At 44.4% G+C, this 12075-nt stretch overlaps 1 protein-coding gene across 3 annotated transcripts in view; it reads left to right on the top strand.

The window, feature by feature from the left end:
* Positions 1-12075, top strand: part of LOC139278942 (early endosome antigen 1) — a 1017310-nt gene that overhangs the window by 721301 nt on the left and 283934 nt on the right. For 2 of the 3 annotated variants that reach the window (XM_070898220.1, XM_070898219.1), the window contains exons 21-23: positions 4303-4386; positions 9096-9263; positions 11611-11694. In XM_070898220.1, coding sequence (XP_070754321.1) covers positions 4303-4386; positions 9096-9263; positions 11611-11694 — 336 coding nt within the window. The remainder of the gene's footprint in view (positions 1-4302; positions 4387-9095; positions 9264-11610; positions 11695-12075) is intronic. The other variant, XM_070898221.1, reaches the window with a different exon arrangement.

Below are 12075 nucleotides of genomic sequence, written 5' to 3'. Positions count from 1 at the left end.
TGTTTGATGGGATGTGATCGGGGCCCAAGGGAGGCGTGAGTTCGGGGCCAGGGGCCCAGGGGCATCACGGGCCAGCCCACACTGCGATATGTGTGCGCACTAGGTCCGTGCAGCAGAGCAGGTCTCCAGTTGTCTTGGGTGATCCTTGCCACTGGACCAAGACCTAGCTCTGTCAAGCCCGTGTGGTGGCTGGTGTGCAACAGTCACCACACGTTAAAAAAAATCCACGCACAGGCATCTTCCACCCTTGAGGATGTAGTTCGGGTTCTTCATTCGAAAAACCTGTGGCCTCGTCCTTTTTTTTTGGCGTGGAAGCAAGTCATCCTCGTTTCGAGGGACTGTCTATGATGATGATCGTGAGAGCATTACTTTGTATCTAACCTGGTCTGGCCTATATGTGACACCAGAGCAATGTGGTTGACTCTTAACTACCCTCTGAAATGATGGCTCACCACCACCTTCTCAAGGGCAATTAGGGATTGACAGTAAATGCTGGCCTTGCCACCGACGCCCACATCCCGTGAATGAATAAATACAAAAAAAAATACCTCCTCTTTCACAATGACTTTGACAGCATCTTCCTCCTTGGTAAAGATAGATGAAATGTGCTCATTTAGTACCTCAGCCATGCCCTCTGGCTCCATGCATAGTTCTCCATTTTGGTCCCTAACCAGCCCCACCCCTCCTCTTACTATCCGTTTGCTATTTATATACCTATAGAAAACTTTTGGATTCCCTTTTAAGTTAGCTGCCCATCTGACATCTGTCATGTGCCCCTTTTTCTGCCTCATCTTACTCTCTATCTCTTTCGTCATACAGGGAGCTCTGTCTTTAGTTGCTCTACCTTTCCCCTTAGTGGGAATGTACCTCAACTGTACTTAAAACGTCTCCTCTTGAAAGGCAGCTCATTGTTCGATTACAGTTTTGCACCAATCTTGATTCCAATTTACCCAGACCAGATCCGTTCTCAACCCACTGAAATTGGTCTTCGTCCAATTAAGTATTTTGACTCTAGATTGCTCCCTGCCCTTTTCCATAGCTAGTCTAAACCTTATGATAGTGTGATTACTGTTCCCGTACTGACACTTCCTCTACTTGACCCAACTCATTCCCCAGAACCAGATCCAGCAATGCCTCCTTCCTCGTTGGGTTGGAAACATACTGATCAAGAAAGTTCTCCTGAACACACTTCAGAAATTCTTCCCCCTCTCTGCCCTTTACACTATTACTATCCCAGTCTATATTAGGATAGTTGAAGACCCCCATTATCACTACTCTATAGTTCTTGCACCTCTGTAATTTCCCTGCAAATTTGCTCCTCTATAGCTTTTCCACTAGTTGGTGGCCTATAGTATACAGCCCTAGTAGTGTAATGGCACCTCTATTGTTTCTCAACTCTAACCATATAGATCCTGTTCTTGACCCCTCCAGAACATCCTCTCTCTCCAGAACTGTGATATTTTCCTTAATCAGTACTGCCACCCCACCTCCTTTATTTCCTTTCCTATCTTTCCTGAACACCTTATACCCGGGAATATTTAGTACCCAATTCTGCCCTTTTTTGAGTCAGGTCTCCGTTATCACCACAACATAGAAACATCGAAAATAGGAGCAGTAGTAGGCCATTCAGCCCTTTGAGCCTGCGCCGCTATTCAATATGATCATGGCTGATCCTCTATCTCAACATCATATTCCCGCTTTTTCCGCATACCCCTTGATGTCTTTTGTTTCTAGAAATCTATCCATCTCCCTCTTAAATATATTCAGTGACTTGACCTCCACAGCCTTCTGTGGTAGAGAATTCCACAGGTTCAACACCTTCTGCGTGAAAAAATTTCTCCTCATCTCGGTCCTAAATTTCCTAACTCGTATCCTGAGACTGTGACCCCTTATTCTAGACTTCCCAGCCGGGGGAAACATCCTCCCCGCATCCAGTCTATCCAACCCAGTCAGAATTTTATAAACGTTTCAATGAGATTCCCCTCTCATTCTTCTAAACTCTAGTGAATACAGACCTAGTCGACCCAATCCCTCCTTATACGACAGTCCTGCCATCCCAGGAATCAGTCTGGTGCACCTTCGCTGCACTCCCACTGTGGCAAGTATATCCTTTCTTAGGTAAGGAGACCAAAACTGCACACAATACTCCAGGTGCAGTCTCACCAAGGCCCTATATAACTGTAGTAAGACATCCTTGCTCCTGTACTCAAATCCTCTTGCAATGAAGGCCAACATACCATTTGCTTTCCTAACTGCTTGCTGCACCTGCATGTTTGCTTTCAATGACTGGTGTACAAGGACACCCAGGTCCTTCTGTACATCGACACTTCCCAAGCTATCACCATTTAAATAATACTTTGTCCTTCTGTTTTTCAAATCAAAGTGGATAACTTCACATTTATCCATGCTATACTGCATCTGCCATGTGTTTGCCCACTCACTCAACCTATCTAAATCGCTTTGCAGAGTCTTTGCATCCTCCTCACAACTCACAATCCCACCTAGTTTTGTGTCATCAGCAAACTTGGAAATATTACATTTGGTTCCCTCATCCAAATCATTTATATATATATATTGTGAATAGCTGGGGCCTACGTACTGATCCCTGTGGTGCCCCACTAGTCACACCCCATCCCACAACATCATATGTGCCTATTTGCACCTGTAGCTCACCGATCTTATTTACCACACTTCGTGCATTCACACACATGCACTGTAAACCTAGACCACTTTGTATTCTCTCTTAGTCTGACCCCACCTAATCCCATACTATTTCTTATTCTAGTGCTATCTATCTCTCATAAATCCTTTGTGTACCTTGTTTCTCCTTTCTAATACTACATCCTGGTGCCCATCCCCCTGCCAAATTAGGTTACACCCTCTCCAACAGCACTAGCAAACCCCGCCGCGAGGACATTGGTCCCAGCTCTGTTGAGGTGCAACCTGTCCGGCCTATACGGGTCCCACCTCCCTCAGAGCCAGTCCCAATGACCCAGGAATCGAAAGCCCTCCCTGCTGCACCATCTCACCAGCCCTACTCTATCCTCCTATTTCTAAACTCAGCAGCTCATGGCACCAGGAGTAATCCAGAGATTACTACCTCTGAGGTCCTGCTTTTAAATCTCTTTCCTAGCTGCCTAAAATCTGCCTGCAGACCTCATTCCTCTTTCTACCTATGTCATTGATACCAATATGGACCACGACCTCTGACTGTTCACTCTCCCCCCTCAGAATGTTCTTCAGCCGCTCAATGACATCCTTGACCCTGGCACCAGAGAGGCAACATACCATCCTGGAGTCACATCTGCGGCTGCATATTTTCCTGTGTGTTGCCCTAACCATCGAATCCCTTATCACTATAGCTTTCCCGATCTTCCTCCTCCTGCCCGCCCCCCACCCCCCACTCGTACAGCTGAGCCACCCATGGTGCCATGGACTTGGCTCTGACTGTACTCCCCAGAGGAACCATCGCCCTCACCAGTATTACTAGTTGGAGAGCGAGATGCACTCAGGGGACTCCTGCACTACCTGCTTAGTCTGTCTAACGGTCACCCATTCCCTCTCTGCCTGCACACTCTAACGTTGTGGGGTGACCACCTCCTGAAACGTGCTATCCATGTAGCTCTCAGCTGCTCAACCTCCGAAACCTGAAGCTCCAGCTCCCCCAAGTGACGACACTTCCTGCATGTGTGGTTGTCCAGGACAAGGGAAGCGTACTGGAGTTCCCACATGGCATAAGATATGCATTCCACGGGACCAAGGTGCCCTGCCATGCCTCTACTTAATAGACTATTAAGTAACTTAACAGAAATAAACTTAAGACTTAAAAAAACAATCAACTACTCACCAATCAGCTCTTTTCCCTGTGCTGACGTCAATTACCTCGCTCCCTGACACTCGCGCTCCCTCCGGGCTCTTGGGCCCTTATCTGCGGCCGCTATTAACTTAGAGACCTTGTGTTCTGTGGCTCCACTCCTCATCTCCTCATTTTCAGTCAGACATCTCAACCACCTTCCCCCTCTCCACCGACTTCCTGTGCTCACAAAATTCCTTCACTCCATTTGTGTTCTCCCAGCTCTGTCCCCAGCCCACTTCCGGTTTTAATGGAGGCAGGACGGGGTGAGCAGCCAACCTGCTCTCAGGAGGCGGAACGTCAACTTAAATATTACCCACCTTACCCGGTCTGGCCTATTAAAAAATATGTGGATGGTAATGTTATTTGTCAGCCCTGGTTAACTGTAAGTTAGGTTGAGATAATCCCCTTTACCGTTGAATTAAACTATTTTAATGAATGTTCTGCAGATTTTAAGCAGAGAGGAGAAACTTTCTACGTTGCAAAACAGCAGAGAGGACTTGCAACATCAGTATAGCAGCTGTTATTCTGAAGTGAGTGTATGCTGTTATTTGTTGTATTTCATGCTCATCAAGTTATTAAATTGAGGGTGGTCAGTGCTAAGGAATGGAATGTTTTTCCAATCTTGGAACCCAGTGTTAGCATTAAGCTTACAGAATGGGCCCACAGCAGAGTAACACTTCATCTATTCTGCCCCAACAATGTTATTTAGAAGAGCACCTTAGTATATTATTTTCTCTATTTCTTACACAAACTATAGATGTATCAATAAGATTAACAGTTAATGCTGAACTATGGATTAATCGTGTGATGTGAACCCATGATCTCTGTGAATTTTGTTGAGATTCCGCAAGCTTATTTCAAACATGGTCCTTACAGTCAGCGGGGAGAGTTATACTCACCTGTATCTGAAGAAGAGGATATGTGGGCTAGATTTTTGTGTCTAGTCATAGTCAATGGACAGAAAATTAAGGATACTCTAAGCAGTCCCTCATGGAGGTAAATTCCTTTAAAAAACAGTAAAGACAATGGGGCGGGGGGGTGGAGTTTTAACCTAAAAAAAAGGTGGGTTTGGAACTTGGGGGTAGTTAAATTGTTAAAGATCAGATTCCCGACCTGAACTAGCCTCCAACCCGCCCACTTCTAGTTTTAACGGAGGCGGGACAGGTCAGCAGCCAATACTCTCCTAGGAGACGGAACGTCAATTTAAATATTACAGTGAGGCCGGAAGCATCTTCTGTAACCTCCATTATGTATTTAACTGTAGCTGGATAGGTTTTTATACACTTCATAAAACCTGACAGTTACAGCAAGGTGGAGACTGTTGCATCCAGGAGGTAAGTTGCCTGGATCCACGGTCCCTGCTTAGCCTACCCCCCGTGATTGGAAATGCTTCCCCCGCGCCCCCACCAGCAAAGCCTCCAATCGCCTTCTCATCCCCCCCCCTCCCATGAGGTGTCACAACGTCTCCGATCTTCTTCCTCCCGTCCCATGACATCCCCGATCCTTTCTTTTCCCCCTCACCCTCTCCCCACCTCCGGTGCCACAACATCCCCAATCTTCTCCTCTCTTCCCTCGCCACCCCCATCCTCCGGAGGTAGGCACCGGTCCCCCCTCCCTCCTCTGTGCGGCCTAGTGCCGCAGGCCTACCCACCCGCAGCCAGCCAGCCAGCCTCTCGATCTGGCTGCCTGTAGGTGGGAAACAGAAGCTTCAGATGCAAATCAAGTCCTGCCATTAAAGTCAGCAGGGCCTGCGGGAAACCCGTTCTCCCGCCCGCATCGGAGCCCCCCGCTTCGTTCCCTACCCGCCTTCCCTGTGAAATTCCAGCCCAACATGTTCGCTAGCAAAAAATACGAAAACCAAGTAGCTACTGTCAAACATGCAATACAAAATCCTGGATTATATTTTCTCTAATTTTGTATGATATATATTGGATATGCATCTGCCCTGTGACATGTAGTTGAATAAAATACAGTTTAAGTCGCACAGTACAATACAACTTCATTGTAAAACCTATGATCGTAGGAGCTTGCTATCTGTCCTGTGCCTGGCAGCCAGGCATGATAATCAACATGAAAAATGTAACTGAAATTGAATAAGCTGTACTCAACAAACTCCAACTGTGCATATTGTATGAGATAACATAGGTGAGAGCATGTTTCAAGATGTAACATATCTTTTGGATTTGGATAATGTTCATAAAATATTTTAACTTTGTTCTCAATGAAGTGTAAAATCAGGCAGGGTGTAAAATGGATGGCCAACCTGAATCTGCCCTGTTCACATCTGTAATGTATGCACCTGTGAGTATGCTCAAAAGGTTTGTAGAGCTGGTGACCAATATTTGAAGGGGCTGCTCCTCAATTTCTGGCTGCACTTCAGTCCCACACTCCTGATCTTTGGGCACTCTGTGCGGAGGGCCTCCTCGTAGGACTGCTCCTGGGCACGGCCAAGGGTGCCAGCAGCCGGTCCAGGCAGCGGGCGGTCGAGGGGGTCGTTCAGCCTGACTGCCTGCCTCTCTTCCGTGCCTACATCCGGGCCAGGGTGTCCTTAGAGATGGAGCACGCGGTGTCCACCGGTACGCTCGCGGCCTTCCGCGAGAGGTGGGCGCCGGAGGGACTGGAGTGCATCATCACCCCCGGCAACCAAATTTTAATTTGATTTTATGTTTTAAAGTTTAATTTGTTTTAATTGCCGGGTTTTAGTGTCCCCCTCCCCTTTTATAGGGGGCACTTGTAAATTATGGTTTTAGAGCCAAAAAAAACCACAAAATAAATCTACAAAAATATTTAAAAAACCAAAAAAAGTGCCTTGCGAAATGTTTGGAGTGTCCCCCAGATCGGGGGTCACTTGACCGAATGTTTATTTGTCTCCTCTAAAAGAGTTGTAGAGCTGGTGACCAATATTTGAAGGGGCTGCTCCTCAAATTCTGGTTGCACTTCAGTCCCACACTCTTGATCTTTGGGCACCCTGTGCAGAGGGGAGCGGGTAGGTCAGAGGGCCTCCTCGTAGGACTGGTCCTGGGCATGGCCAAGGGGGCCATCAACCGGTCCAGGCAGCGGGCGGTCGAGGGGGTCGTTCAGCCCAACTGCCTGCCTCTCTTCCGTGGTTACATCCGAGCCAGGGTGTCCCTGGAGATGGAGCACGTGGTGTCCATCAGTACGCTCGCGGCCTTCTGCGAGAGGTGGGCGCCGGAGGGACTGGAGTGCATCATCACCCCCGGCAAACAAATTTTAATTTGATTTTAATGTCTAAAGTTTAATTTGCCTAATTTGCTGGTTTTATTACCCCCCCCCCCCCTTTTTAGCCAGGGGGCACTTGTATAATTAGTTTTTCAGTGCCCTTGGGGAAAAAAAACAAAAAACAAGGGGGCACTTGTCTCAAAATGTTTGGTGTGTCCCCCCCTTTAATCAGGGGGTACTTGATTTATTGTTTTACAACAAAAATAGTTGTAGAGCTGTTGCTCCCAGGCCGCCTGCAATTTCTGCGGTCTGGAGGAGTCCGTGTTCCATGTGTATGTTGTATGTGTGAGGTTGCAGCTCCTCTTCCATTATTTGAAGGGGCTGCTCCTCAAATTCTGGTTGCACTTCAGTCCCACGCTCCTGATCTTTGGGCACCCTGTGCGGAGGGGAGGGGGCAGGTCAGAAGGCCTCCTCGTAGGACTGCTCCTGGGCATGGCCAAGGGGGCCATCAACCGGTCCAGGCAGCGGGCGGTCGAGGGGGTCGTTCAGCCCAACTGCCTGCCTCTCTTCCGCAGTTACATCCGAACCAGGGTGTCCCTGGAGATGGAGCACGCGGTGTCCACCGGTATGCTCGCGGCCTTCCGCGAGAGGTGGGCGCCGGAGTGACTGGAGTGCATCAGCATCCCCAGCAACCAAATTTTAATTTGACCGATTATTGTTTAAAAAGTTTTATTGGTTAATTTGTCGGTTTTAGTGCACCTTTAATAAGGGGGCTCTTGATTATTGTTTTACAAAAATAGTTGTAGAGCTGTTGTATTGTGCGTGGTCATGTGATGTTCACAAGACTCAATAAAACCCCAGTCAGTTGAGTCTAGGTCATCCATGATGAGGTATGCAATTGTGAGTCGAGTGGATGAACTGATAATGTGTAGTGTGATTGTTAAACCTTTGTTAATAAACCAACTAGTTATTACAAGCAATGTGTTGCTATGAATTCTTAAGCAAAGAACCCATGAAGCAAATACATTCCACCATCAGGTGGGTTAAATTAAAATCAGGGCCTTTATGTCCTCTAAGTACCTTAACTGTTAGTTTGTGTTATGATTGTGATATTCAGCGATGATAAAACTGCTTTTCTTTCTTCCGATAAATAGTTGGCTAATCTTTATGGAAATATTGCATGTTTGAATTTCAGCTGCTTCAAATATCAACTATTCCATTGCTAATTCAGCTTCAGATAAAGACAACAGAAAAGTTAATTAGGCGTTATTGTATTGATAGCATGATTATTTATGAAAAGCTAATTTAGCAGTCATTTTGTTTTTGCCGAAACTTGAAAAGGGCATAATGTATCATACTTAGAGGGTGTCATTCTTTTGGGGAGGAAAAGAGCTGCAAGTTAATGATGTTGCATATAAACAACAATAAAGCTTTCATAACAATAATGAATCTGTCAGATCAAATGTTTACCAACAGAAGAAAAAAATTCTAATAGCATTATATAGATGATGATGCCTCAGTAAACCTTCCTCCAATCTTACAGGGGTGGCAATACCCTTTAAATAGGGTACTGGGAGAACACTTGGAAATGAGTCACATCGCAGAGGCCCGCATAATAATCTGTATACTTGAAATATGTTAATTAAATATATAATTTAGATTTTCTTAAATATTACTCTTTCCAGATTACAATTTTTGAGCAACACCCCATTGTTTTTATAAAACAAATTAAACTTTAAAACATTCAATAGCAAAACAGATCCGTCTTACTGATGCTGCTTGAATATTTAGTTAGTGTTTGTCTGAATCCAGAAACAAGTGAGCCAGACTCCTTCCGTTCTTTAACTGTGGACACTTTTCCCAGCCCCAGCCATCCACAAATAACTGAGAACAGGTTCGAGATGTCAGTGTCAGATCAAGACATAAAATATACCCATATTAGAGTGTTGCATTTTAACAAAAGTAACGATGTTTAATTTGTTTTACGTGCTAATTAGAATATGAGTGTTACGGCTTGTTGTATGAATTACATCTTGTAATAAAATATTTGTGTATGCAGCTGTTACGCAAAGAAGATAATCTGGAGAAAGTGAAGAAAGAGCTTGATGCTATAACAGAAGAATCAATCCAACGTATGGTGCAGCTCTCCAACAGTACTTTGGAGAAGAAAAAGCTAGAAGTAGACCTGACTGTCCTTTGTGAGAAACACAAAGCAGCACAGGAAGAGGTATAACAGTTCTGTTCGTAATTAGAGATGACACATCAGCCCCGATATTTACAGGGAAGCGGGGAGGCCGAAAACAGCTGAAGAAGCTGAAACAGCAAGGCTAGGGACGCAGAAGTCCTGCCGAACTTAACAGCAGGACCTCAACCACATTTTTTAGCTCTGTTTCCCGCTCATCAGCTGGTCAAATGGACAGCCTGTCCTGTCGATGGAGGTCATAACTGGGGACAGTCCCCGGCAATTGGAACTGGGTGGGGGGGGGGGGGGGGTAAGACGCAGCAATTGGCAGGGAAGAGAGAGAGGCCGCAAGGGGAGAGACAGGCCACGATCAGGGCTGAGGAGGGTTGCCCGGGGGGGGGGGTGCACTCCTGTTCCTCCTAGCCCACAAGGGGTGCTGAGAAAGGCACATATTGTGGAGCTGACAGTTCCTGCTCCCTTACTGACCCCTGGGGAACCTGCGCAGCAGCGGTGACTTTTAAACCAGGCTCTCAATTGCACTGTGGGAGCCCGATCTAACAATGTTAATTAAGTGCCCCACCTCTCCACAGTAGGACACTCGGACACACTCATATCCTCTGTCATAAAAAAGGTGGTGGGCACGTGCGTGCCATGGTCCCTTTATTTAAGTCTCCCCGACCCCTTCTCTCCCGTCGTGAATGGGGTGGGGGGTGTAATATCGACGCCATCATTCCTGAAAAAGTATAAAATTCAGCATCTGATAAGATGAACCCAGTTACTAACAAAAGGTTGTACTAAGGAGGTCATTTCTAAATCTGCACTGGTTTCCAATTTATAGTGGAACTTCATGGACCCATTGTGGATTAAAAATAATTGGGCCGCATACCTGCAATTTTCCTAAATATGGGTAAATTTCCTTAACACCAGCGAATTCTTGGAAAAATTAGGCTAAAGGGTAAAGTGACCTGATTAAAGTTGTAATTCTCGGGCAAATTCATGCTCCCAGTGGGAATTGCTTGCAGCTTGTGATTCCCACAATGTACTTCCTGCTGGGATTGTGGAAACAACTCTTCTGGTAAAAGTTAATAAATTGGGATTAGCTAAAAATTGATGAAGTGGTATTAAGGTGTAAGATGTAAGAGTACAGAATCCAGCTAACTTTTTTTGAATTCTCAACCCTAATGAAGCTTTCGTTCTCTTCCGGTGTGGGACGGATGCGCATTCTGGACCCTTAGGCACTCATTTTATGTCTGAAAAACTGGGGCAACGCAAGCAAATTTCTCGTCCATTGTGTGGATCATTTTGTGATGTTTTGACATGATAGGTGCTATATATTAAAGAAAGAAAAAACTTGCTTTTTTATGCATCTTTCAGGATGTTCCAAAGCGCTTCAAAGCCAATGAATTATTTTGAACTGTAATCACCACTGTAATGCCAAAGTGCATACAGTAAGGTCCCACAAACAGCAATAAGACAAATGACCAGATAATCTGTTTCAATTATGTCAGTTGAAAATTATTTTTTATATTTATTCCTGGACCATATTTGGTGCCTTAATCAGAGAGCAAATTTAATGCTAATATATTCATGTGTAATTTGTTTAAAACACAGATGTGAACATCCTGTAAAAGGTTAGGGTTTGAAGCCCACAAAATAGCTATTTTTGTACCAATTAGTAGGTCACAGAAGGTATATCATGACCAGTAATGTGAAATAAATATTTTCTCAGCGGTTAATATTTCACGAGGGATGAAGTCATAAGTGGGTTTTGGTAAGTCTTCAAATGGAATATTCACCATATCACATTGCTGGCTAAGGCATATTCTTAATATAAAACTTATATTAAGTTTGTTTCCAGAAAAAAAGGCTTAATAAATATTTTGTAGCTGTTGTAACCCAATTAACAGTTGAAATGATGTCAGTTTGTTATTGTTGAGTCATACCTGGGGAAATATGATTTTTATTTCCATTGATATTTCACTGCACCAGTTTTATACATTTATCACAGCACACTGTTACAAAGACAGTAAAAGGTAAAAATAGTAACTTTTTTGAAATAGATTTTAGCTCATATTTGAAATAGTGACCAAGATAAAGCATTTATTAAAAGAAAATGAGGAAAACTAATTGATGAAATATTCATTAGCAACTTTTCTATCGAGAAGGAGCATATTTTAGATTTGAAACTGCAAGATTCTATAAAAAGATCTTGTTTGCTCAGTTTAATATTCTGTCTGTGGAGTTCTAGAATAGAATGTTCCTGGTTGTTAAGCTTCTAAGAGTTTATTTGTAATTGTCCTAAACATGTTGTGTGCTCTCAGGTCAGAACTTTGTGATGAAACCAAGGTTGTCATTTTATTCAACGTCACCGAAATTGTTTTCTAAATGACAGGTCAACAGCAGGGGTCAAACTGCTTTGAAACTGAAAGCAGAGTTGAAGACTGCAGAGGAAAACTTGAGGGGTGCAAGGGAGGAAGTAAGTGCTGTAAAAGTAATTGCTTTTGACTTCTAGTAATGCCACAGTTTTGGCTTTTTTGAAGGACCAATGATTCAGACTGACTTCTAGTTCTTTTCTAATATTTGATAACGTTTTAGAAAAGCACTTACAATGCATCCCTTACAATGAGCAGTTTATCTTGACTGCCCAATATCCAGTCATACCATAGTGTAACCCTGGCGCTGTAACAATGAAAATCCCCTGTTACGGGAACTAGTTACTGTGATTTTGCACATGCTCCCATGTTTGTTTCTCCTGTCAACCAAAAGCCACATTGATGAACACTAGTGAGACGAGGCCAATTACAAACCAGCACATTGATTAATTTTATATATAATACACGAACAGAGTAACGTTTAC

The sequence above is a fragment of the Pristiophorus japonicus genome, chromosome 13 (assembly GCF_044704955.1).
Source record: "Pristiophorus japonicus isolate sPriJap1 chromosome 13, sPriJap1.hap1, whole genome shotgun sequence".
Classification (NCBI taxonomy): Eukaryota; Metazoa; Chordata; class Chondrichthyes; family Pristiophoridae; genus Pristiophorus; species Pristiophorus japonicus.
The sequence above is the reverse complement of the archived record's forward strand: the minus strand, read 5'-3'. Positions and strand labels throughout refer to the sequence as shown.